The sequence below is a fragment of the Haemaphysalis longicornis genome, unplaced genomic scaffold (assembly GCF_048455015.1).
Source record: "Haemaphysalis longicornis isolate Haplotype H1 unplaced genomic scaffold, Haemaphysalis longicornis Haplotype H1 scaffold_4, whole genome shotgun sequence".
Taxonomy (NCBI): domain Eukaryota; kingdom Metazoa; phylum Arthropoda; class Arachnida; order Ixodida; family Ixodidae; genus Haemaphysalis; species Haemaphysalis longicornis.
Genome location: NW_027526361.1, coordinates 185,447,928 through 185,472,444, shown reverse-complemented (window position 1 = coordinate 185,472,444; position 24,517 = coordinate 185,447,928). Strand labels below are relative to the sequence as shown.

General features: G+C 46.8%; 1 protein-coding gene across 1 annotated transcript; it reads left to right on the top strand.

Annotated features, from left to right (window-relative positions):
• Positions 1-1,076: 1,076 nt before the first annotated feature.
• Positions 1,077-12,312, top strand: LOC144180147 (trypsin-1-like). Its single transcript, XM_077708536.1, has 11 exons — positions 1,077-1,307; positions 2,265-2,425; positions 3,758-3,915; positions 4,424-4,441; positions 5,511-5,569; positions 6,509-6,591; positions 7,396-7,484; positions 8,098-8,185; positions 8,890-9,085; positions 10,372-10,517; positions 12,006-12,312. The coding sequence occupies exons 1-11, from the start codon at positions 1,160-1,162 to the stop codon at positions 12,165-12,167; spliced, it is 1,308 nt and encodes a 435-aa protein (XP_077564662.1). The 5' UTR covers positions 1,077-1,159; the 3' UTR covers positions 12,168-12,312.
• Positions 12,313-24,517: the final 12,205 nt, after the last annotated feature.

Genomic DNA, 24,517 nt, shown 5'->3' with positions numbered 1-24,517 from the left:
GCAGGAAGCACTTTTTTTTTGCGCTGGACGAAGAAGCACAGCGGTCAGCAGCACGACCACACATCTCCGAACGCCTTTCCGTGTAAGAACTGCAATTGCTAGACGTGAGATATTGTTGAAATTTGGGGGACGGTTACTGAACGTGCGCTATACAACAAATAGTCGACTAAGGTTCTTGAAATGCTAAAACTAAAGTGTAAACCGGTTATACGTTATATACCTTATATACATCCTCGGCAACGCTCGCTCCTGCCCGAGTGGTCTAAAGCACTTGATGATTGTTTTGTATGTCGCCGGTTCGAATCCCCGAGGGTAATTCTTTTTTTTTGCAAGTTGATTTTTTCGTTTTCGGGCGATGTTATCATAACTGAGTTCACCATTTGAGGCAAGCTTCCAATATGCGGGAAAAGCGCATGGCATTTGACCGTCTGCGGTGACGCGAAGGGCGTCTATCCACTGCGTAGTCTAGTGATTGCTACGATTCCAAGCCGTCCTGGGTGGCTTATCTTAGTCACCTTACAGCCGAAAAGATGGCAGAAGCTTTGTACGACGCTTACTGAGATATGGATAATGCCCATCCAACGACGCCTCCGGATGTCAAGCGTGCTGTTTTACAGAATTGAAACCGAAACTTGCTTGAATGCTAACCTTGGACCTCGTCCATTCAAGGCGCATCTCCTCCCGTTATCACAGCCTTTAGTTGGTGCGGCCGCCCCAGACCGCGCATGGTAGTTTTTCTTCTTTCCCGCTTTATGAAAGAATTACCGAATTATCATTTGGATCAACGATGAAAAGTGTGGTAATTTGAGCCAGTCTACGCAGTGCAAGCAAAACCGGGAGCTTGACAAATTCACTTCAGTGTCCCTTTAAGGTGTGACCACAAGATACCCCGCGTGAAATATTGTTCTTGATGAATCACTGCCACCGACTGTTTGCTGTATGTCGTATAAACTGGGGGCAACCGTCTGTGAATTTTTGTCCGAGTTATTTGTAACGATGCCCTTTGAAAGGTAATCACCTCACAACGCTATTACGCAGGGCGAGCGCCTCGTCCATTACCGTCATGGCCGGGAGCACAGACCTCCGTAAAAAGGGCGCAAGCTACCAGCAGCGTAAAGTGAAGTGGGGAGCACCGCACGATGCCTACGGCTCCAATGGAATGGGCGAAGACATAGCCTTACTCAAGCTGGAGGAGCCGTTCGACCTGGACGCCTCCGACGGCTGCCTTGCTGCGGTCTGCCTGCCGAAGCCCAGCTACCCAGTGCGCGGCAACGTTGTCGTTTCCGGCTGGGGCACGACGCGTGAAGGTGAATTGGTCGCACGAAGCCATGTGGTTTCATTTGTGACCGGTGTAATTGCCGTGATAATGCTCAATCACGGCTTCTAATTAATGAGCTTAGGCGGGAGGAGAGGCAGCGCGGCAACTGGCTTCGTCAAATGCTTTTAGTTTAAATAAAATGGCTTTGGCTTGAATTTTCAAAACATTTCGATGGCTTTAAAAAGAATGTAAGTCTGAATTGATTTTTTGCGAGACGCTGAGCTGCAGTTTTTACGTACGGCTGTCTGGCTACTGACGATTGAATTTTTTACGCGTTTTTCAGAATTTGATTGATTTATTGTAGGGTAACGCGCCGGCGCAACGCAGGCGATGAGCCGCGGCGTAGTGGAGGGCTCTGGATTAATTTTGACCACCAGAGGGTCTTTAACGTGCGCCGAAATCTCTTACACACGGGCTTTCTTGCTTTTCGCCTCCATCATAAAATTGGCCGCCATGGCCGGGAATCGAACCTACGTCCTCGTGCTTAGCGGTGCAACGCCTTAGCCTCTGAGCCACCGCGGCGGGTGTTTATCAGAATTTAGCCGTTCAAAACAAACAATTAGCGCGTGATAGATAATATAAAGTTCGTTATCATTTGTAAGACTTTGCCAATCGTGTAGCTGCAAAAGCGGGGCAAGAATAATATGCTGCTCGGATGAAGAGGAGAGGGAGTCTTGCTTGAGCGACAGCACGACTGCCTGGTCGACGAAGAGGAGACAGCAACACGAGCGCAGGGGATGTTTTGTCCTCCTGCTTGCAGCGCCCCCACGCGCTCAAGCATCAGCATCAGACTTTGCTAACTTACCCACTTATCTACATTAAAGGGAGGGAAGCGACGGCGATTAGAGCTTTTTTTTCAAGTTGGTATCTTCTCGAAAAGTGTGCAGCTGACACCTTCGTGGTGTGCTGCTCCTCTCGGTTACCCTGTTTACCTTCTGCTTCTCAGGTGGAAGCCTGTCGACAGAACTGCTTGCTGTGTCAGTGCCGGTGACAAACGACGTCTACTGCGCAATTCAGTACGTCCAGATAGGCACCCTGACAACGGCGTATGACAAGAAGACGATGTTCTGCGCCGGTGAACCATTCGGGGGAAAGGATTCTTGCCAGGTACGCAATGCGGGCCGACTGAGCGCCTTTTACATCTCCATCGGACGAAATAGTTTTTCCTAGACCACGGGATTGTGCGAAGAGAGGTGTCTCATCTCCTACTCGGATTCTTGCAGTCCACAGGACTAAGTGAGGTGTGGGGACATTGTGTGTCTTATTTTAGGAGTAAGTGAGGTTTGATGAATTTGAGAGCTTTGATATGGTATTGGGGACGATAGGCGGAGCAATTGCCGGCAGCTATGCCAGGCTAAGTCCGCCTTATTCAACAATACTTACTTGCTTACTTACATGTTCTGCCGGCTCTGCTTATTTTGCCCTGATTTTAAGCAACGTATCCTGCTTTCACTAAGTATTATTTTAACGGTCAAAGCTTTCCATCTGTAATAACCAATGTTGCAGTGCTGGGCATCTTGTTGACGTTGTGAATGATATTTTTCTTCAAGCTTCTGTTACAGTTCTGTTGAGAGTTTGAGGGTTAAGATAAATGAGGATGAGAATTTGTGCTTTACACGCGACCACTGGGCAGGCGGAGGACACGTATGCACGGGTGACACTGGCCCTTCAACTGCCTCGCATAAATGCAAATTCGGAGCAACTTTTAACTCCCCCATGCTCTTTTAATGTTTCATATTTACCAATCTCTTTTCTAATGCTGCAAAAATCTGTCTGTGATCCGCACTGAACGTTGAAATTGGACGCAGTACGTACGTAGAGCGGGCGAGGTCAGACTACAGAGTCTTCAGTTTCATTCTTTTCATTGACAGGGAGAAGCGGGAAGTGTTCTATTACAATTGGCAATGTAGAATAATATATACGCATCTCATATAAAGGCTGTAATTTATACGTGCGTTTACATACATGCGAGAGTACCGCATCGCATTGCCTTTCTGGCGCAAAACGTTTGTGCAAAAGGGAATAATGCGTTAAGAAGGCGCATCCCACAAACGCGGCTGACCGGGCTAGATTTGGATGGCTGGCGCTTTTTGCGCCAACTCGTCGGGGTAGACGCACCGTGTGGATGGCACGCGAAAACCAGTTCTGAGGGAAGGGCGCAACTATTTGGCTGCCCTGGAGACAGAGATGATGATGAACTACAAGTAACCGCAGGAGCATCACATTGACGTGATGCGTTAGCAAAGGCAATGCGATATCATTGAATCCATGCTAACAACCTCTATGAAGGACTTTCTGGGTTTTATTGTGTTAGTTAAACCTCCATAAATGAAAAAAAAAACCGACGAAAGTCTTACTGGTGATCGCAGTCACGTATTCTTGCCAATGTAATGTACCTCAGCGAATTTCGTAGCTAATTGCATTTTTTTGTAATTTCAGGGGGACTCTGGCGGCCCGGCGATACAATACCAAAACGGAACAGCTATTCTAGTTGGGATCGTCTCCTTTGGTCAGGGATGCGCTCGGCTTACTCATGCTGGCGTCTACACCAGAGTCTCCAATTACGTTGACTGGATCGAACAGCAGAGCATGGAATAGTGAACACCAGAAAATCCCCTCTATACGCCCTCAGCTCAAAGCACCCTTTAATGAATGACTTCAACCAGGAAAAGCATGTTTAAACGTTAAATATTTAGGCGCAGTGCCAAGAAACAAAAAACTAAAAGGGAAACGTGCTTTACGGTGTTTATAAAATCCCGTAGGCTTAACAGAATCTCAAATCTGTAAACAGAACGGCCAGTTATTACTGGGATTCCTTTTTTTCGCACCCGCCACACTTTTATTCAGGACGTATCTTTATAATTTCCTTCTCTAGGTTTAAAGGATTGATTACGTCAATCATTTCTCTTTTTTTCTTGTAAAAAATAACAGGTTAATTCAGAGCCCCGAATTTTCACAGAGTGACACCGGCTGATTTTGAATGAAGAAATAAAGCAGCTGACGATGCATGTTGCACCTGGTAATATTGGAGGATTCGAACCTGTGAAAAATTATTAATTTATTCTTGTTTTACTGTAAAAAAACCTACTGTTTGGATTTTTACAGCCGTGTAGAATCACCGGGGTTGGTCCAAACTATATTGGTCGCCTGGAGGCACCAGCTACAGCTTGTCTCATAGCCACGGTGGAGTTAAGACTCCTAAAGTCAATGGAAATTGCATTTTTATTACATACATGCAGGAAGGTTGTAATCTTGCGACTTGTAACGGCTTATATAATGACCACACGTTACTACCACGTCAAAGGAATCCCTGCTGAAGAGCTTATTTGCTGTAAAATAAACTAATGATGTGTTCATGACCTTTCTTAATAACGTCGGCAGGAACATTTGGCCAATGATGCAGGTAATATATTTTTACAGGCGACGCTCCCTTGGCATAGCAGTCACATGCACACCAGTGAAGAAAACAGCTTCAATGTTTATTTGAAGTTCAAGTTACACACCTTACGGCATCATTTTTGTGGAATATATATAAACGGACAGGTAAAAAACAGCACGATGTTACTAAAGTCTAAAAAAAGAATGGCTCGGTTGCTTCAAACTTCTGCAGCCCTCCTAATATAGGTATTGCTGCAGAATGCCTGCGAGATTTCACATTCCTATTCAACCACTCAGTGATGCCAGTGGCGGTAGAAGCAATAACATTTGTAAAAGCAAAGTACTCAGTCATGTATTTTTCTTGGTATAAATGTGAGGAAACTATATGTGGTTGCAATGTTACACCAATGGCCAGATGACAATCACTTAATGGAGCGAGCCGTGTATGTGGCCGATACCTCGAACAGACGAATCAACTGTGTCAAACACAAGGCATTCCAGGAACGGAGGATGCGTGGTTTCTTTTCCGTGAGTTTGTTTTGTCCTTGCCCGGAATTCTTGCCCGGTGTCACCCGGTACCACGACCTCAGTGTCCCCGTTACGTCAGCACGCACCCTTGGCAAACAGAACGGCCCCATTCCGCACTTAGCTGCGAACATAACAGCCGCGTGGGCAACATTAGTGGCACAAATACAGGAGGAAAATTGGAGTTACTTAAGGCCGCGTGCAGCTGCCTTTTCACCATTCTGTCGGAACAGCACGGGCGCTTAAGCATCTACAGCTTGCTTTCGAAACAGTGTGTGAAATAGGTCAGACAAATGAAGTACCTCGGCATGCTATTTGGGCTACTCATCATTGCACATTCAGCCACTGGTAAGTTTTAGTCCACTTTACCCTGTTTCAAGTTTAGCAACTTTCTCAGCATCTTATGACCGGTTCCCTGACTCTGAGATATTTATTAGCGTATGATGATTCCCTGTTTGTAGGCGGGTTAAATTTTGCTTTTGAAGATTCGCAATAGTCAGCGTAAAGAGCAATATTGCCGTATCGGCATCTTCGATGGTGCCAGATCGTTAGTGCACAGAGCAATGATGCCTTCTTTTCCATGTTCTTGTCGCGTTGCAAAAGTCACATCTCCTTGTATGTGTGTGTGATTTACGCGCTCTTCTGTTTTTGATGGTGCTTCAATGGCTGGGCTGCAGAACCGATGCTGCCTTACATATTTATGCTGCTTTTGCTTGTAACACCCCCTTCTGTATTGCCTGAGGTGTTGTGGGTATTGTGTAAATAAATACATATATAGTTTGCAATGTTCTTGTTTTTCTGGTGAAGCGGGGACTGAGATGTTCATCAACCTGAGGCAGTCACTCAAAAGAAACAAAATAACTGTGTGAAATTATTTACGCATTTGTTTCCCCCACTAAATATCATACTCTAAATGTGCGTTATTTTCTCAGTCTCTTCGCTTGCAAACATATATTTGATGGTATTTGCGGTTGTACAACTATTTATTTATTTACACATGCTGTGGGTTGGTGGGGCAGGTATAGGGTGGGTTTACGAATTTTTGTCTTCATACATAACAGAACACTTAAAATAGAAAAAGAACGAAATACTTTTACACTGACGGTACTTACCAAAATTCCTATTTGTAAAAAAACATTCCTGATCGACCTGGTCTAGCTGCTAAAAGAAGAGTATTAAGCGTTGTATCAGCCGTGACAGAGTAGTTGTAACGTGAAAAACAAGCCTCATGATTGAATCAATGCTCAAAAAACATCAAGTGAGAAAATATTGCCCGGGTCATTTCAGCTGACTCGTGCGGAGAAAGCAGGCATTTTATGGCAAGAATCGTCGGAGGGAGAGATGCTCTGCCAGGAGAGTTTCCATGGCAGGTCAGTGTATGGTTGGCTGGCATACAATCCCAGTGTGGGCTTCAGTCCTGGGACGCAAGCTGCTACTCTTTTGTGGCTTTAATTTAAATGTAACTGAATGCACGGATGTCTCCTTACATGTAATATTGAATAGAAAACATAGAGATAACAAATTAAAGAAGCAAGGAGGGTGGTGCAGGGAGGTTTTACGCTAAATTAATAATTTATTCGCTTGAGTCACCCAAGAAAAGGAATAACAGCATTGTTGGCCGCAGTTTACGTGGGAACAGATTGTGGTATCGTGTTGTTTTTTGGAAGCACGACTAAGTTTGCTAGAGCCAGTCCAGGATGGAGAAGGGAGGAGCACTTCGTAAAATCTGCCTCGTTGTAGATACCGCCCCGTAGTGCACCCGTGAAGACTGGCAACCAGCCCACTATAACACCCATAAACCATAATTTGTTTTTCAAATGAACTCTTCCTAAATGGCTGCCTAACAATTAAAACAAAAATATCATTATTTTATCTGTCCTAACCCCGTGACCCAATCCTCTAATAAACTCATTTCCGCCTAAATGGTTACTCACAGAACCGCCATCAGTCGCTATAACTTGGGAGGACAACGAAAACTTCGGCTAAATAGTTTCTCAGAAAGTAACTGATAAATATGTGCCCCGTTGCAATCATCTGTGAAATTAATATATATATATATATATATATATATATATTACCATATTCCAAAAATCTTATGCGCCAGGTGTTTTCTTTAGTGTGAGGTAGCGTAATGGAAGCCGTCCTCAGCATTTAACTTTGAGTATTGCGTGCAGGTAAGCCTCGTGTGGAGAGGTCAACAGTTTTGTGGCGGTAGCCTGCTGTCTGCGACTGAGGTTATCACTGCAGCGCACTGCGTCACAAAGTAAGTAATAGTGCACAACCACTGGACATAATAAGAAATAATGATAGGGTCATTGATAAGCCCTTTAGCTAGTAAGACCGCATGATTATATAACCCTGAAGTAAGACCCACAGGCAGATTGCTCCAGTGAAAGTCAAAACAGCAGCATGTATATACCCTAATTAGACATATTTTTGCATATAAAAAGTGCCCATTGCTTCGGTCATTGTAAATGAGGAAGTCAGGTGAAAATTCTATTACACTATTCTAAACGTCTAATATTACAAAGAAACGCATAGTATATGATACACAGTGCCAACGAGGCGTAATAAGCTGGTAAAATAAGTATTCAGGCAGTGGTGCCTATTCATGGAAGTTGAGTTAATATCGTTCTCAAAAAACGTCCATGCATTTATGTTCACATCTGTAGCTACCTTAAGTCCCGGATGGCTTTAAGAGTTATGGGAATTTAGGTATACTTTGGCAAGCAAGCATTCTGGCTAGTGACGTGGAAGAATACGCTATGTGTGATTAGGTAACTTGAATCAGCAAACAGCATTCCAACAGGAAGCGTAAAGCTTTTTGCAAGGGGGCACATCATTGTGTTTTGTGACACACTCTCCTCTTGTTGTAGTTACACTCTGAAGGACTTGGACGTTGTCGGTGGTGCCAATCACCCTGCTATCAGTGAACTTGAAGACAAGTATGTTCAGAAACGAAAGGTGAGTAACATGGTTCTCATTTTTTCTGATATCTGTTTTTAAGGGAACACTAGATATTACAGAAATCCTTAAAGGCCGCTGTGGCCTTTAGGAAAAGGCGACAGAGAAGCAATGAGATGGACGTATGTAACTGCCAAGATAGCTCGAATTGTAAATCATATAGGTTATCTGTCGAATCTTATTTGTGGACGATAAGATGTAGGCATACTGGCTATGGTGCACGATGCCCTATGTTAACTGAAAAATATAAAATACAGGTTTTTTTCAGTGTCCTAAATTAATCTTGCCGAGTTGGTTACTCGAGCTCTGCAACAAAGAATATCCCGTAAAAGCCAAGATGACAGGAAAAGAACGCAGAGCAGCGCCCGTTTTGTACGTTGTCTTCATTCTCTGTCTTCCTTTACGCGCTGTTTAAATGTTTCCTGCAATGAGAATTCTTGGTTTTTGTACGAGCAAACAAAATCGAAAGGAACAAGAGACAGTCGAATATAAATTAATAAATGTGATGGAAATTGCAAGAGTAATAATGACTGTTCCACTGTCTGTGTGCCAGCTTTCTTCAGAAAAACAAATATGACGCAAAACCGGTACTCGTGTGCAGTACCTGTAGAGTACTTCAAAAGCCAACAGTGAGAAATTGACTTGGGTTGAAACTTAGGCGTTATGTTGTGCGTGTGCTTCACAAAATTTTCTCTGCACCTTAGGTGGCGAAAGGATTCCGGCACGAACTGTTTTTTGGCAGATATGGGCACCAGAAGTATGACATCGGACTCCTGAAGCTTTCGCAGCCGTTCAACTTCCAGAAATCCAGCGGCCGCATCGGGTCTATATGCCTCCCGCCCAAAAACTACAATGTATCAGGGCTGGTATCCATCACAGGTTTTGGCTACGAAACAGAAGGTACGAGAGCATTTGAATTAAAAATTTTCACAGATACGGAACAGCATGTTTTGGGCTAAGGCACACCTGTCTTGAGGGCACTATCTCTCAGTTTAAACCAAAAAAAAATCTGAGGATTTGTTAGCCACGTAAACAAAACTTGTGTGGACACTGAACAAAATTTTAAATGGGAGAGCATTATTAATGAGTGCGGAACAGCGTTATGTCGCTAAGTTCAGTGTAGCGGCATACAGGACTCTGGTTCGTCTCATACTTCATAGTCCCGAAACTAGCGCAGCGGAACAGCTACCGCCTCAACCTCTCCGCTTTTCCACGGGGCTCGGTGCATGACCTGGGCATTTTCTGTGCGCATTTCTTTTTTGAGGCACATGCTACGAAAGACACCCATGAAGGATACGCGGTGGGCTACTTTGTTGTGTGGTATTTCTGGGGCGTGAGCTTTGCAGCGCGTAGCAGGCTTTGGGATGAATGTGTGTGCCGTTCTCCTGCCTCAGGCATCGCTTTTTTATTACTGCCGGTTTTGTGCACAATGAGCTAAGGAACGTTCGTGCGTTAAGGAAACCCCTTTACTTGTGGCGCATGTCGCGTTCCAGTAGTGCTCACGCGTGCGTCGTCGCGCGAGTACCTGGACGTCTAGGCGCAAAGGGGGGGGGGGGGGGGGAGATTGAGGCAGTTACGAACTCTCTCTCTCTCTCTCTCTCTCTCTCTCTCTATTTACACGCGCTGAGACACACGCGCACACACTTCCGCTCCGCCACGCAGCTGCTCCCCACTGCGCATTCCCCGGCTGCCACGGCCTCGATGATGAACAGAACCTGCAGTTTCGAGGTCCCTGTGCTGCCACATAAAATTATTTTTACCAGTAAGCGGAACTTCAAGCACGGCTGCTTGGATTTAGGAACAGCGGGCAACAAAGCCGTGCCACCGAAAGTGCGAAAAAGGTTTTCTTCACTTATCTGAACTTTGCTTCACGAAATTTTGAAAATGACCCTCTATATTCCGCTTTACACTATACTTGGAATACCATGTCGAAGCAGTTTTCATATTACGCGTAGTAGCGTCACATGAATATGGTAATACTAATAGTTTTCTATCCATATCTAAAAGGCGTTCGATACATAGGGTGTGCAAATGTTAGCTTAAGTTGCATTTAAGAGATGAAGTTGCTCCCTCTATGTACATAGCAAGACAATCTTTTTGTGATTTTCTAAAAAAAGCTATGTTTCCCTTACAGGGAGTATGACGTATCGCATATTAAACAGGCTGTACATGCTATTTTTGCCCAGATGGAAACATGCTGGCACCAGTGATGCAGGTAGCCACGACTTCAGTACTTCCTAACTCTACTTGCGAAGAAGCTTATGGGCAACGTTTTCACGCTGAATCAATGATCTGCGCGGCTGATTTCGACAAGGGCCAGGATGCGTGCAAGGTACGGAAAAACTTTCACTTTGTGGTTCATCGCTGCAGCGCGGGCGGCTTTATTTCAAACAGTTTTTTGTTCGCCTTGGGTTCATCTACCTATTCCTTCTGCTGATGTGATCACTGGAAGTTGATGCGGGTTCTATACGCAGCCAAAGCTGCTTAATTCAAGCTTTAATATTTCGAATTTATGGGTCCTGCCATAGTCCTGTCAAGTAACATAGAAGTAAATGTATGAAAAGTCCGTTAATTGGAACTTCAGTAGGTTGCGCATAGGATAATTGAACTACGCCCTGCCGCGCCGGCGGCTTGGCGCACGGCACACGGCCAGAGAAACCCGCCCACTGCCTGCGCACGACACTGCGCCTCTTCCGGAAAAGAAACAATAACGAAAAAAGGAATTAACACCGGGCAGGGCCAATCTAAGAACTCCATGGTGGCCATTTTGGAAGACGCATTCTTTGCGGGCTACGTCAATCCGGACATGAAGGCAGTGGTGTGTGTTGGGCTGACAGATAAGGACATTACTTTTAGACGCTCAGCCCAGAATAAGTGCAGAACCTGTTGCGTTCAGTAATGAGGATGCAGAGAAGGACGAAGCACCATAGTGGCCGGCCGCTCGGTAGTCATGACCGGATTAATGTCGCCCAACTCTTCAGTTTTGTAGGAGGCGAAGAGGGGGCCTTCCGCTAGGCTCGCTAGTTACAACAGAGAGTGCTGGCCGACTGACGCCTGCCCGGACAAAGCCGGATTGCAAGTGCGGACTCTTTGAAGTATCGAATCGCTGAGACGCCCTACTGCTCCCCAGTCGCAGCTTACTGTTGTTATTCTTCACTTTCATTAGTTCCAGTTGTCATTCATTACAACTGAAACGGCTTCACCTTGCGTTTCCGAATGACGAGCTTTCACTGTATTTCTTCATTTTCTATAGCTTAAGGAAGACTCACCGAAGATGTAGCATGTGGGGGTGCTGAACCAATTTATTTCGCCAAAAAAAGTACTGAAACTCTTAAGGAGAGATTGAAAACGCTCGTTAGACGAAATTGAAACGACACGAAAGAAATTGTCGGCTATAACTTCACGGGAAAAAACATATTCCAAGTTCTGTCACTATCCTTACCACGTTATACCTTTCAGTGGCTTTTTATAGCTGTTTTAAGGAATTTTACAGATCGGTTCTGCACCTTTGTGGCGACTGTACGAGATTGACATGCTGGATCTATTCACAACCATCAAAAACAAAGTCGCCTAACATGCCAATCGATTCATGGGTCCCAAATTTTTCTGGTTGTGGTTCATAAATACACGATCGACAATTGATGAGGTAAACAATGCTGCATATGTGGGGGCCTAATGTTAGGAGCGACCATAATAAATAACGTTGTTAAAAACCCTTTTCCTTGTCAATGCGTGTGAATCAATGAAGAAAGTTTATTTCACTGCTGTAAATACTGTGCGAAATGCACCGTCTTACGTGCCATTCCTTTTGTGCCGCCAGGGAGACTCCGGAGGGCCAGCGATTCAGACGCACCGAGGCCGCGTCGTTCTTGCGGGCATCGTGTCGTGGGGCGAGGGATGCGGCCGCCAAGGACGACCGGGTGTCTACACCAGGGTCTCCCAGTACCTGGACTGGATCGCCGCTCACCGACGTTTAAATTGAGCGGATGCCACAACGGCATTACTCAGCGCCGCTGACGGCCCTTCCATTATCGCCGTGGAGAAGCTGCAAGAATACAAGAAAATTCGGCGCGTGGCGAATCAAGAAGCTACGCATTTCTCGATACACATTGGCGGGATGCGAAACACGCAAGACATTTTGCTCATAAATAAATATATTGTATTTGCGGCTACTTTCGCTACAACTTGTGTACGTAGTTTTTTCACTGGTTCGCCAATTTTGTTGGGTAAGCTACACTGGCCGAGGTTGAGCAGTTTCTCGTGGCTCCTGGAGAGCGGTGCTGCGCTAGCGAGGAGTAGTGACGTCTCACGGCGCACAGCTGGCGCGCCGGAGCCGCCGCCGAAGCCGGCGCGAATGGAATGGAATGGAATGAATTGAATTGGATTGGATTGAGAATCGTTTTAGCAGCAGTAATCATGATAATCAGCTAATCCTAGACAACCAGGAAACCTAAGAATAACCAGCTAAACCTTACCTCACGCTACGTATATCCTAGCATAGCCGAGCTAAGCCACTGCTAATTTTTTTCATAATCGGCTGGAATTTCGAAATCAACTCAAAGGTGCCTTCGTGTCTGAGCGGTCAATTAACGCGACTTATTTATCCAATATGAAGCGACGCGACATACCCCTACCGTCGTGGGGGAACACATCTACACGAGTATTTCGCAACTGTGCTAACGGGCCTTACGGGTGCCTGAACAGGAGAGGCGACCATTAATAGTAAATTTAGTTGAGGGAGGAATATAAAAACATCATGCTGCAAGCTCATTGAATGCAGAAGAGGGCAGGCTTAACATAATTGCCACACACCTGTGCACACGCACAATCACGCGTGCGCGCAAACACACACACACGCACGTGCACACAAGCATAAGTACACGCACACACATGCACAACCACATACGTACGCACACACGCACAACAAGCTAACGGCGTTCCTGATGTCCCGTATTTATCGGCATGTCTCGTTTACAATGCGTTGGGTCAAAAGGGAGAATAAAACCGAAATGCAAATGCAGAGGGCAAATAAAGATGGAGTCGACTGCCTCACAGTCGCAATGGAAGTGCGTGCTCTTAATTAAATACGTTCACAGTGCATAGGGAATATATTTGGCTAGCTTGCACTCAATCAAGAAAACAATGCAGCCACAAAAATGTATACTGATAAGGTAGGCGTGTTTCAAGAAGATCAACACTTATATATCAAGAAATTTTTTTCAAGTGGTCGAACGACTCAGTATGCGAACAATTAACAAGGAACAAAATTCGCTATAATTCTGGCCTCCCTCCAGTGTTCCGGGATACGTTTCACTCCCCTTAATTATCCTAGAAATTGAAAGGAGTCGAAATGATACTACTTTCACAGAAAGCTGCGTAATACTTTCGATCATTTACCGTACAATTTGTAGTGGAGGGTTTGTTTTAGAAATTGCTTCTAGAAAGCTTTTACGACCCACAAATGTGAAGCCTCATTAGACCCTTGCTTCAATACTGCAGTGGAATAAACGCCGTATTCTCGCAATCGGTGCTTTGTTTCATTGATATTTTGGGAGCGAAGGTTTTTGTCTCACTGATGGTGTCCGTGCACATCAGAAAACGCATGGTAGAAAAGCCAACTTTATCTGACGATGATGGCGACTATGGATGAAGTGAAAGAGAATAACTCTTCCCATGGTCGTAATCAAACCGGGGTTCCTCGCGCTATGATACCGACGTCTATCGAACTTCGCCGTTCCGAGATGGCTGAATCAGTTTGGATCTGGAGAGGGGTGCGTGGACATGCAAAATTAGACAGAGAAATCACGCACCCCTCCGTCCAGCTGTGACGATGGTTGAAAACGAAGCTTTGTTCGCGCGAAATCAAATGGCGAATGGTCAAAGTCAGCGCCTCTGCGATCAAAGGTCCAAACTGCAGGCAAGTGAAAGTCTAAACTTAGACTACAGCCAAAGAATCCCTCACGAGAGAGGGTCGCAATCAACCAAGACCGTCGTTAAAGGGAATGGTGCATGATTGTGTTTCTTGGCGTCACTGTTTTCTCATGTCTGCAAAAAGCGGCGCTTCTTAACCCGACGGCCTCTACCAGATTAGGGTAATGCCGTGTGGCCTATGTAACGCCCCTGCTACCTTTGAGAGGATGATGGACTCGCTACTCCATGGGTTCAAGTGGTCGACGTGCCTATGGTACCTCGATGGTGTGATTGTTTTTCCATTAATTTGGCATCCACCTCAAGAGGCTTTCGGCAATCTTGGAAGTGTTCCGACGTGCAGGCCTTCAGCTAAACTCAACAAAATGTCACTTTGGTCTCCGCCAAATTAAGCTTCTTGGACACCTTGTCGACGCCAACGGTGTTGAACCCGACCCTGATAAAGTTCGCGCTGTGCGGAACTTCGCAAAACCACAGTCGTCAAAAGATGTCCGGAGCTTCGTAGGCCTCTGGTCCTACTTTCGTCGCTTCATTGCGAATTTCGCTGACATTGCCCGTCCTCTGACAGACATTCTTAAAAAGAATGTCACCTACGCATCGGGCCCCAAAAGATGAAGCCTTCGCTACGCTTATCTCTCTGATTTCGTCGCCACCCGTTTTAGGCCACTTTGATCCAGCGGCACCAACCGAAGTTCGCACCGACGCAAGCGGCCATGGTATAGGGGCGGTTTTGGCCCGACAACAAGCCGGCCAGAACCGCGTCATCACCTATGCTAGCCATCTCCTGTCGCCAGCCGAACGATGTTACTCCATCACGGAGTATTTGCGCCTGTCTGGGCTGTCGCCCAATTCCGCACGTGCCTTTACGGTAGGCACTTTATTGTTATTACGGACCACCACGCCCTCTACTGGCTTTTGTCTTTGAGAGATCCCACGGGCAGGCTTGGTCGATGGTCTCTCCGCCTTCAAGAGTACACTTTATCTGTGCTCTACAAATCTGGCCGCCTACACCAGGACGCCGACAGCCTGTCACGGAATCCTGTAGACCGTCCAGACCTGGGCGAAGCAAGTTCTGATGTCTCCCTTTTCGCCATCTCCGAGCTCCAGAACATTGCTGAAGTAGAGCGCCGTGACGCATCATTACGCCTAGTCTTCGGCGGTCTCGAATGCGCAACACCTGACCCTTCTCTACGTGCCTATGCAATTCGTGATGGCACCATCTATCGTCGCAACTTCCGCGCCGATGGTCCCGAATTGCTCCCTGTTATACCTGAAAACTTGTGTGCGGCCATCTTGCACCAGCTTCACAATGTCCCCACGGCTGGCCATCTCGGAATAACCCGCACGCACGACCTGGTGCGGGGCGCTTTTTTTGACCCGGCCTATACAAATGCGTGCTACTATACGTGACCGCCTGCGACCTCTGCAAACGGCGGAAAACACCGACCACGCTCCTCACCGGTCAGCTTCAACCTATCGAAATTCCCCTTGAGCAATTTTTCCGTGTAGGTTTGGACTTACTGGGCCCTTTTCCTCTATCCAAGTACGAAAAAAAGTGGGTGGCCGTCGTGACGGAGTATGCAACACGTTTCGCAATCACCCGTGCCCTGCCTACGTGTTGTGTGACCGATGTTGCCGATTTTCTCCTTGCCAACGTCATTCTGCACCACGAAGCTCCCCGTCAATTGCTCACCGATTGTGGCCGATACTTCTTATCCAAAGTTGGTGACGACCTTCTGCACTCCTGCTCTACTCAGCACAAATTTTCCACAGCATATCATCCGCAAACAAACGGACCCACCGAACGACTCAACCGGACCCTTGCGGACATGCTGTCTGCCTACGTCACAGCGGACCATCGCAATTGGTACATCGCCCTCCCCTACATAACATTCGCCTACAATTCTTCGCGTCACGACACCGTGGTAGTTTCCCCTTTCTACCTTCTTTACGGCCGTGAGCCTGCGTTGCCCCTGGACACCTTACTGCCACTGTCTTCCCCCTTGTCCACCTAATACGCTCACGATGCGATCACCCGAGCTAGTTTTGCAAAGAAGATTGCCCGCGACCGCCTTCACGTGTCACAAGCCTCTCAGAAGCACAGATATAACTAGCGCTACCGTCCAGTACACTTCCCTCCGGGATCATTGGTCCTTCTCTGGACACCATCCCGTCGTGTGGGACTTTCACAAAAATTGCTTTCGCCCTATACCGGTCCTTACCGTGTTCTCCTCCCGGTTACGGACATTACATATGAGATCCCCCCGTCGTCCTTTCACCTTCCGTGAGAACCCCGCCTACTAACATTGTGCATGTGTCCCACCTCAAGCCATACTCGGCGCCTTCGTCGACTACAAGTTAGCGTCGGGACGAGGCTTTTCCAGCCGGGAGTCATGTTACCAGGCATGGTTATGTTGTTGGTGAACAGGACCCATGATATAAGGTGGACACTCTACGCGACTAACTGCGATCACCATCATTCGACCCTGTCATTATCATCACGGCTCTGTCTCGCACTCAGCCTTGTTAGTCTTTCCCGGTGCCGGTATCTCGCTGTACGAATCATCCAAGTATAGCCTCCACCGTAACATATAGAATCCACCGTAACAATATAAAGGAAACGAACGTATGCTGGAGCTACGCACCAAGATCAAAGAAGGCACTACTGCCTTTCACGTCTGCTCACTCGAAGTTAGTAAATCGCTGTGTCACCACGGCAGCTTTGAAGAATGCCTTGAGCAAGTCTTGCCACCATCGCATGATTGACAGCTTTCATGCGGAGGTGGGCCGTTTGCGCTCAGCTGGGTACACTGATCCCGTCCTCTAGAGCGCGGGCAACAAGATTTGGTGGGAACTGCGCACTCCATCATTCAAGTTCAAGTTTGTTCAAGTTTATTGTACCAGAAAGAAATACATCTGCGTGTAAATATACAGGTGGGACCCCAGAACTCAAGAATGGGTTGTAAAATAGGTCGTACATACAGGAACCTGAAAGGGACGATGATGATACTGCTGTAACGCCTTATTATTCATGACGTTAGGCAAAGGCTGAAGAAGGTTGTGGGAAGAGCAGGTGTGCGCCTGGTTTTCTCGGCTCCCAACAAACTCAGCAAGATGTGTGCGCGAGTTAATGATGGTTCGCCTTCCAGTAGAGTGTGATATAAACCACGTGCGATACTTCAAGTGCAAGGCCGGCGTGGTTTACTCCATTCCGTTGAATTGTGGCCTGTATGTCAGACTGGGCGACGCCTGAACGTACGGCTTATGGAGCACGCGTCCAGTGTCCAAAGTAAAATCATGTGGCTGGCTCCCCTCGCAAGTGTCGATTACGACTGACAGAAGAGGAGCACTGGGAGGCCCTCCTCCAACACATTGAGGCAGTTCTTGGGGGCGACTGGTAACAGAAGCTCTTTCCCCCAGCAACGCAGACGCCTTTATAGAAGGGCAAATAAAGATGTTTCTCTCTCTCTCTCTCTCTGTCGTCCTGCAAGGGCACTCCTGAATTTCAGCAGTGTAAAGTGATAAAGCACTACGGAAATCAGCGCACGCGTGAGGTGCTGCAAGCATGCACGATTTATAAGAGTGGCACTGATTGCCTAAGCACCCCTTCTGTTGCCTTGTCTCCAAAGGAGCGTTTATTGAGGACTAAGCACAATGGTCGAACTAGTAGTATGATAACACAAAGATTCTGTTTATTGCCTATGCTTTTAACGTTTCTTGTAATCTTTCATGTTTCTGCATTCTTTCCGCCCTTATCTTGATGTAACGTTTTCAAGGAGTACTGTTGGGCGAGTTGGTAGGACATCATTATAAAACTATAGCGCAAAGAACGGGAAACGAAGACAGCGCTCGTCCCGTTGTCTTACTTGTCTTCGTTTCCCGTTCTTTGCGCTATAGTTTTATAATGGTAACCTTTTCGTTTATATTCCTCAGAGGCAAATAAACACGTTGTTGGTAGTCGGCGCTATCTGTGTGTAGCCTCCTTCTTTGTGTCCCGTCTTATGCGCTGTTTTGTTTGACGAATAATTGGCCCAAAAATGGTCGACAGAGCAGGGAAAATAAAATTAAGAAATCGGGGGGCCCGCCGAGTGACATCCCGGATGTGCGCGGAGAAGCTCGATTTGCTGTCGAAATTAACACCAAGATCCTTAACCTCCCGAACACATGGTAGTGCTTCACCGTTAACACTATGTTGTCAGTTTTTCTAGTGTATGTCATTACCTTAGTTTTTGATGTATTAATAAGCAGTTTGTTGCGTGAGCACCAATCTGAAAAAGACGTGATCGCTCGCGGGAGGGCGGAACAGCTTGCGGTGTTTGAAACCGCCTTAAATATTTTGACATCATCAGCATATAAGAGAAAGTAACAATCATGGATTACTGAGGAAACATCATTTATGAAAATTCACAAAAGAAGTGGCCCCAGAACTGAGCCATGAGGGACACTACTTGTGGCCTCGTAGGAGAGGGAAGACTGCCCGTTTGCATGCACGAAGCATGACCCATCCGATAAATAAATACATAAAAGGGATGTGATGGATGGTTGTAAATCAGGTTGACACAGCTTTTTAAATAATAAATTACACCATCTTCCCGTGGGGAATCATGAGGAGGATGCGAAGCATCATGGGGGTTCCGCGTAGGTTTCATTGTGTGGCCGTTATGTTGTTTCATTTATCGGAGCACGAATGGGCATGTAGTGTGAACCCCCATGTAGAGACAGAGAAATGTATAGATATGTAGAGAAATGTAGAGACAGCGAAGAGACCGACACCCGCGTGACCTGATCGAACACCTCCTGGTTCTCATCTTTCTTTATTGCGTGCTAGCGCTCCTACCCCGCTGCCCACCCTCTTTGTCCTCTTCTATGGTTGAGCTGCAAAGCGCGTGGCGCTTCCCGCCACAGCTTTCCCACGGGAAATGCAACATCCTCCTCTAAAGTTTTCAGTTCGTCGTTTCCGTTGACGTTCAGCTTCGCGTGCCTTCGTTGTATCAGTAGCTTCTTGACGTAATTTTAATGAGTGAAGGACATAAGGCGCGTTCGTACCACATGCTCCCGTCTCGGTTTGTAGCGCAGTGGGAAGAGCGCCACGTACCTCCCTTTGCGGCCAGAGAGCCGTGGGTTCGAAACCGGGCGCCGCCTATTTATTTTATTTGTAGTGGGCTGCAATTACGTCAGGCCAAACGCTGAAATGGGCTGAAGAGACGCGCATGCGCAGTAGAGTGCGGACGGCGGACGACAACAAGCGAGGGAGGGACACAGCCCCGAGCATGAGATTCTTCGCATCTAATATCATGGCAGATGACATCAAAAGCCTTGCTCAAATCGAAGTAAGCGACATCGATTTGTCCTCTTCCCTGCACAGCTTCCGAAGCATGCAGCATAAAATTTACAAGATTACTGGTTGTCGATCTCCCTGCGGGAAAGCCGTGTTTCTCGGGTAATAATGTAGTTTTTAAACTGAAAATAAGTAGTGTATGTAGTACGACCTCAAAGAGTTTTGAAACAGCACAGAGAAAAGAAATCGGGCGGTATTTCGTGGGGTCTAACTTTGATCTTGACTTAAATATAGGAACAACCCGCGCAATCTTCCAACGAGTGGGGAACTTACCGGTATTAAGTGACGTTCGAAATATACGCGCCAAGACCGGAACAAGAAGGTCCTCAAACGCCTTCAGTACACCAGAAGGAATTCCCTCAGGGCCGCACGAAAATGACGGCTTAACTCGCTTTAGAGCTCTTGAAACAAGACTTTACGAAATAAACCATTCTGAGCTTTTATCATTCACCAGAAACACTTGAGGGGGGCAGGCTGCACTTGTCGTGCCGAATACTGAAGTGAATTGTTGAGCAAAGGCATTAGGAACCCCTCTTGTTAATCAGGTTAATATTCCCTGGGTTGTTTTTGGGAGTTGTAATAATAATAATAATAATAATAATAATAATAATAATAATAATAATAATAATAATAATAATAATAATAATAATAATAATTGCAGAGGACATGAGTGGAAAAGGGTAAAGAAGTAAGAGAAAAAAGGACCGTCCTGGGTGGCGTGCTAGGCGTGGCAGATAAGGGAAAACCCGTACGCAGAGCGCCTACAAGCCATCCAACCAGAGGGTGGGAGGGGACAAAGAAAGACCGGTTAGCTATAGGCATCACAGGCACAGGCAGAAGGACCAGGGAAATGACGTCAGAGAACACTCGTGCTGTCATCAGTAGTGTGTCCACTGCAGTGACCCTCCGCGCTGCGTCACGATTTCATAAAGTGACAATATTTTGATTGCCTAAAATACAACTCAGTGCTTTCGCATAACGCAAAAGCAGTCTTAGGCGCCTCTCTGAATTTTTTTTTCATCCTGGCATCTTAACCGCCACGTCTTTCTCAGGCGGTACAAACTCCACAAAAGCGCAGTGCTGTCGTCTTTTTGACGATGTATTGCCGAGTAATCTAGGCCATGTTTTCTGGGCGCATCCCTTCTCGCAATGAGTTCTGAATTTCACCACGGTCATCGCTGGTATTTCATCTCGATTTAGGGCGGGCTCAGTGCCATGTAGGTCTTGTGCACCCGGAGTGGAGCGAGAAGAGGGCCGCTTCCGTGCAGATACCGGAAACCGGGAACACACACACGCACACAAACCGCGGGCAGCGCGCGACCGCGTGACGGGGCAAGGGCGTCGGAAAGCGCGATTATTCGGCGGCACGATGTCGGTCAGGCTACCGGCACCACCGGATGCCACTTTCGATTGCTTGCCGTGGGCGAAAGTGTAGAGCCCCGCCGAAAGAGGCTTCGGGAGAGTCACACAGGGCTGGCTGCAGATACGTTATGCACTTCTGGCATACTTACCTTAGCGGGCAGCTTAGCTAAGGCAAGCACTTCAATCTACGTTTCGAAAAATATAGGTGCAATATAGTTGGAGTACGCGTCATATTACAGAGTTTTAGCTGACCGTTTCTAACGGTCCGCTCCGTTCCGATAGCAAGCGGGAGCGCCATTGCGCATGCGTGGCGCGTTAGCGCGCTACCGGTGATACCGGAGCGGGGCCTCTTAGCGTACCGTCGCGGCAGCGTACGCTATCGGGCGGAATTTTAACATGGCTGCCCCCGCAATGCGAGCGCGCTCCGGCGAACTTCGTTTCGTCAGTTGAAACACGACCGACGAAGCCGCGAAAGCGCTCCCGAATAGGAAATGGTGCCACACACCTCAAAGATCTTTAGAACGGAAGCGAAAAACGTCGACCGAAGCGCGGGGCTGCTTCTATGCAGCTCCGAGAAAGACAGCCTTGGCTTGGCTATTCCAAAGTTTATCGGCTTGTTTATTGTTATTTAGAAAAATTATACCATGTCAGCTACTACGTTATACAAAAAAAAGAGGTTAAATGAGGCCAAGAAACACGGTATTTTGCTTTGTTTGGGCGACCAAATACAAATTCTTTTGTTTCCTTTAGGTTGAAGTTTTGGTTTACAGGCGCACACGAAACGACCAGTCACGCGAATCATTCCCCGTCGAGGGAGATACGCTTATCGCTTAGCTAAAAGCCTTTCGGGCTGCTGACGCTCCGGTTGTACTGAGCGGGGCGTCGGGAGCATAGCGGAGCGTCAAAAACGGTCAGCTAAAACTCTCTATTTGCGCCCCGTCAGACGTTTTCTTTACATAATAAAAAAACGAACAGATCCAAGGGAGGAGTGTTGACGTCCGTTGTAAACGTTTCGGGCACAAAACAGTGCTTCCTGCTTTAGCGCGGAAAGAAAATTCGCGCATATCCACGAAGTGAATCATGACGAGTGGGCGAAGCACTGGGGATCGTTCTTACCGTAAATCACCCGTGGCATTGCCCACTCGCGCATGTAAATGAGTGACAACGCGTGTGTACAGTATATGCAATTCCAATACAATGCGATCCGCTATAATTCAATATAATCCAATCCGATCCAATCCAATCCAATGCTCCCCGCGCATGCGCGACACTGTGTACACGGTGGCCAAAGACATGCCACAGACGAAGTGAGGTCCTAAGGTGCTTCGCCCCTAAAATATTCGCTGAAACGTCGAGCTGAATTTTAGACGTAAAAAATTTCTAAAATGCAAAAAATGTGGAAGGAGTCAAGCGTCATTTTATTCGTGTGAACGCCTCATGCAAGCAAAAAATAAATTTTAGTATAAAGAAGCATTCTCCGGGGGAACCAAGTGACTGATGCCGCAATGCATGTTGCTGCTGCAGCTTGTGTGCTTCAATTGCCAGTCCCGTCGGCTGTGCCTCACTGGCGGCATGGTAACAAGATTCCGCCACACTTTTATAATTATGTTTCGTTAAACAGTGGCTTTGGGGCAGCCACTTGGGCGCCCTTTGCTGGGAAGCTACGGCTTCGCCACGTCAAGCCCTGCTTTTGATATCTGATTGACGAAAACGCATTGCCCTCCCAAACTTGCTGTTCGGATCGTGGAATCTAATTTAGCTGTCAATTTTAATCCCGCTCGCTGTGCTTACAGGAGATCGCACAAGCGAAGAACAGTGGCCCATACGGAAGTTGTGTTGTTAATCACTGTTCATTCGTGCCGCATATGGTTACGTGGTGGCAGTAGAGATTACAGGAACCACGGCTGATGATGAAGCGATCTATTCCCAAAATGGACCATCTATTTACAAGCGGCCATAGAGTTTCTTACTAAGTATACTAGAAAGGAAACTGCGCCTGGTAATCCATGTCGTCGTGGGGGTTTATGGGAAGACCCCCACTTTTGGCTTGGGCTTGGCATGACAATTGTATTCTTAAGCGGTTTTTGGGATTTGCTTTCTTCACTATGCATTAACACGTCTACGAGCTACAAGGAAGTCGAAAGCCTCCCTGTTCTGTGGTAGCCATGCTCGGTGAAAAAGCAGGCAGTGCGCGAACGCACCTGACGTTGGTCATGCCGCAGTCGAAGGACGTATGACTGAGCGGGTAATATGCCGCCGCGAAATTTGTAGCCGACGAAAAACAGAAACAAACAGTACTTCAACAAGGACAAGATAAGACAGATACGGGCGGTTGAATCCGTCCTATGTTGTCATCGTCCATGACTGTTTAACGTCACGTTTTCTTTTTTATTGTTAAACTGTAGCTGACGGTCGGTGCGCGGGTTCACCACGAAGGCGACGTATTTATAGGCATGCTCAAAAATCTTTCCAAACTTTTCAAACGACTTAGTATTTGAAATAATGGTACAATTAATTCAATTGATACAATAAGAGTCTGTAATGAGACCGCCCCCAAAATATTAACGTTGTTCGTAACTTTCACCTTGGCCAGCAAAATAGCAGGCACAAACGTTCCGGCCAAAATACGCTTTACACCCTTTTCCCTTAGTTTAAAACAGCCTGTTTTATTTTCCACTTTAATAATTGCACACTATTCTTCGCGCTTTTGTGACATTTTGTTTAAATTTGCGCTCACTAAAACGTTTCAATCCAAGCCAATGACGAAACTAAGGCGAGCGCGTGATGTAATGGCGGTCCGTGACGACACAGACGGCCTTGATGTGCGCCGCATAGACGCTACCGCCAGATTCCTCTCTAGTGTATATTGTAAGAAACGCTATGCAAGCGGCCACAGCATTGACTGCGACCCGCACCCAGCTTCTTCCTCGATGATGTGGGAGCATAGGTCTACGAGACACGGTTCACCACTTCTTCATCTCGTGGCATAGCGGTGCGCTCAAAACATCCCTGCTGAATAGTTCGGGTAGTAAGTGCCATCCCGGCAATTTGGTAATATTGCATTTCCTGCGTTTAACAGATCGCTGGGTTTTGAAACTCTGGTGTCCCTGTAGCCTTCCTAACTTAGCAATTACGCACGCGAAAATGCTTTTTTAGAATAATTTAATGTGAACTTGCGCTTTCACTCACCGGAGTTATAAACTGGGCTACGAGACAGTGGAAAGTTGAAGTCAAGGGGTCAATTTAAGTCACTGGGATATTACTGTGTGTCTCAATCTACATAATTGCCGTCTCCGCCGATTATCGTACCTGATGCTTGAGGGTAAATAGTGCTTAATTGTGAAACGCCTTCATCACTGAATCACCAGGGCATGCCTTTCGGAATCTTAAACAGCGAGTGCTCGATCGATTGCTGTCTGCACCGCTCATCAGTGCGGGGAACACAGATGCGCTGGGGTGTTCTTCCGTTACGAGCTCCGATATGGTAAAACACTTCCTCTTCCGGCTTCGGTCGGATATATTGTTTTCAGAAAGCATGCATAATCAGCAGTGCACAAGCGCATAACACAGCTGTGTGCCTTTGCTTAATGGTTAGACATGATTAGCGGGCCCGAACGGAGACCGGCACTTTCCCACGCGGAATCGTGTATCAAATTTGGCGCCGGCAGTTTTCACGCTCCACTTACGGGGCACAAAGGCGGGGG

Bases quoted from the DNA above. Each gene is read 5' to 3' on its own strand.
- LOC144180147 (XM_077708536.1), top strand. From the start codon at position 1,160: ATGGGCGAAGACATAGCCTTACTCAAGCTGGAGGAGCCGTTCGACCTG. The intron at 2,426-3,757 runs GTACGCAATGCG...TTGTAATTTCAG, and splicing joins GGGGAAAGGATTCTTGCCAG to GGGGACTCTGGCGGCCCGGC. The intron at 8,186-8,889 runs GTGAGTAACATG...TCTGCACCTTAG, and splicing joins AGTATGTTCAGAAACGAAAG to GTGGCGAAAGGATTCCGGCA.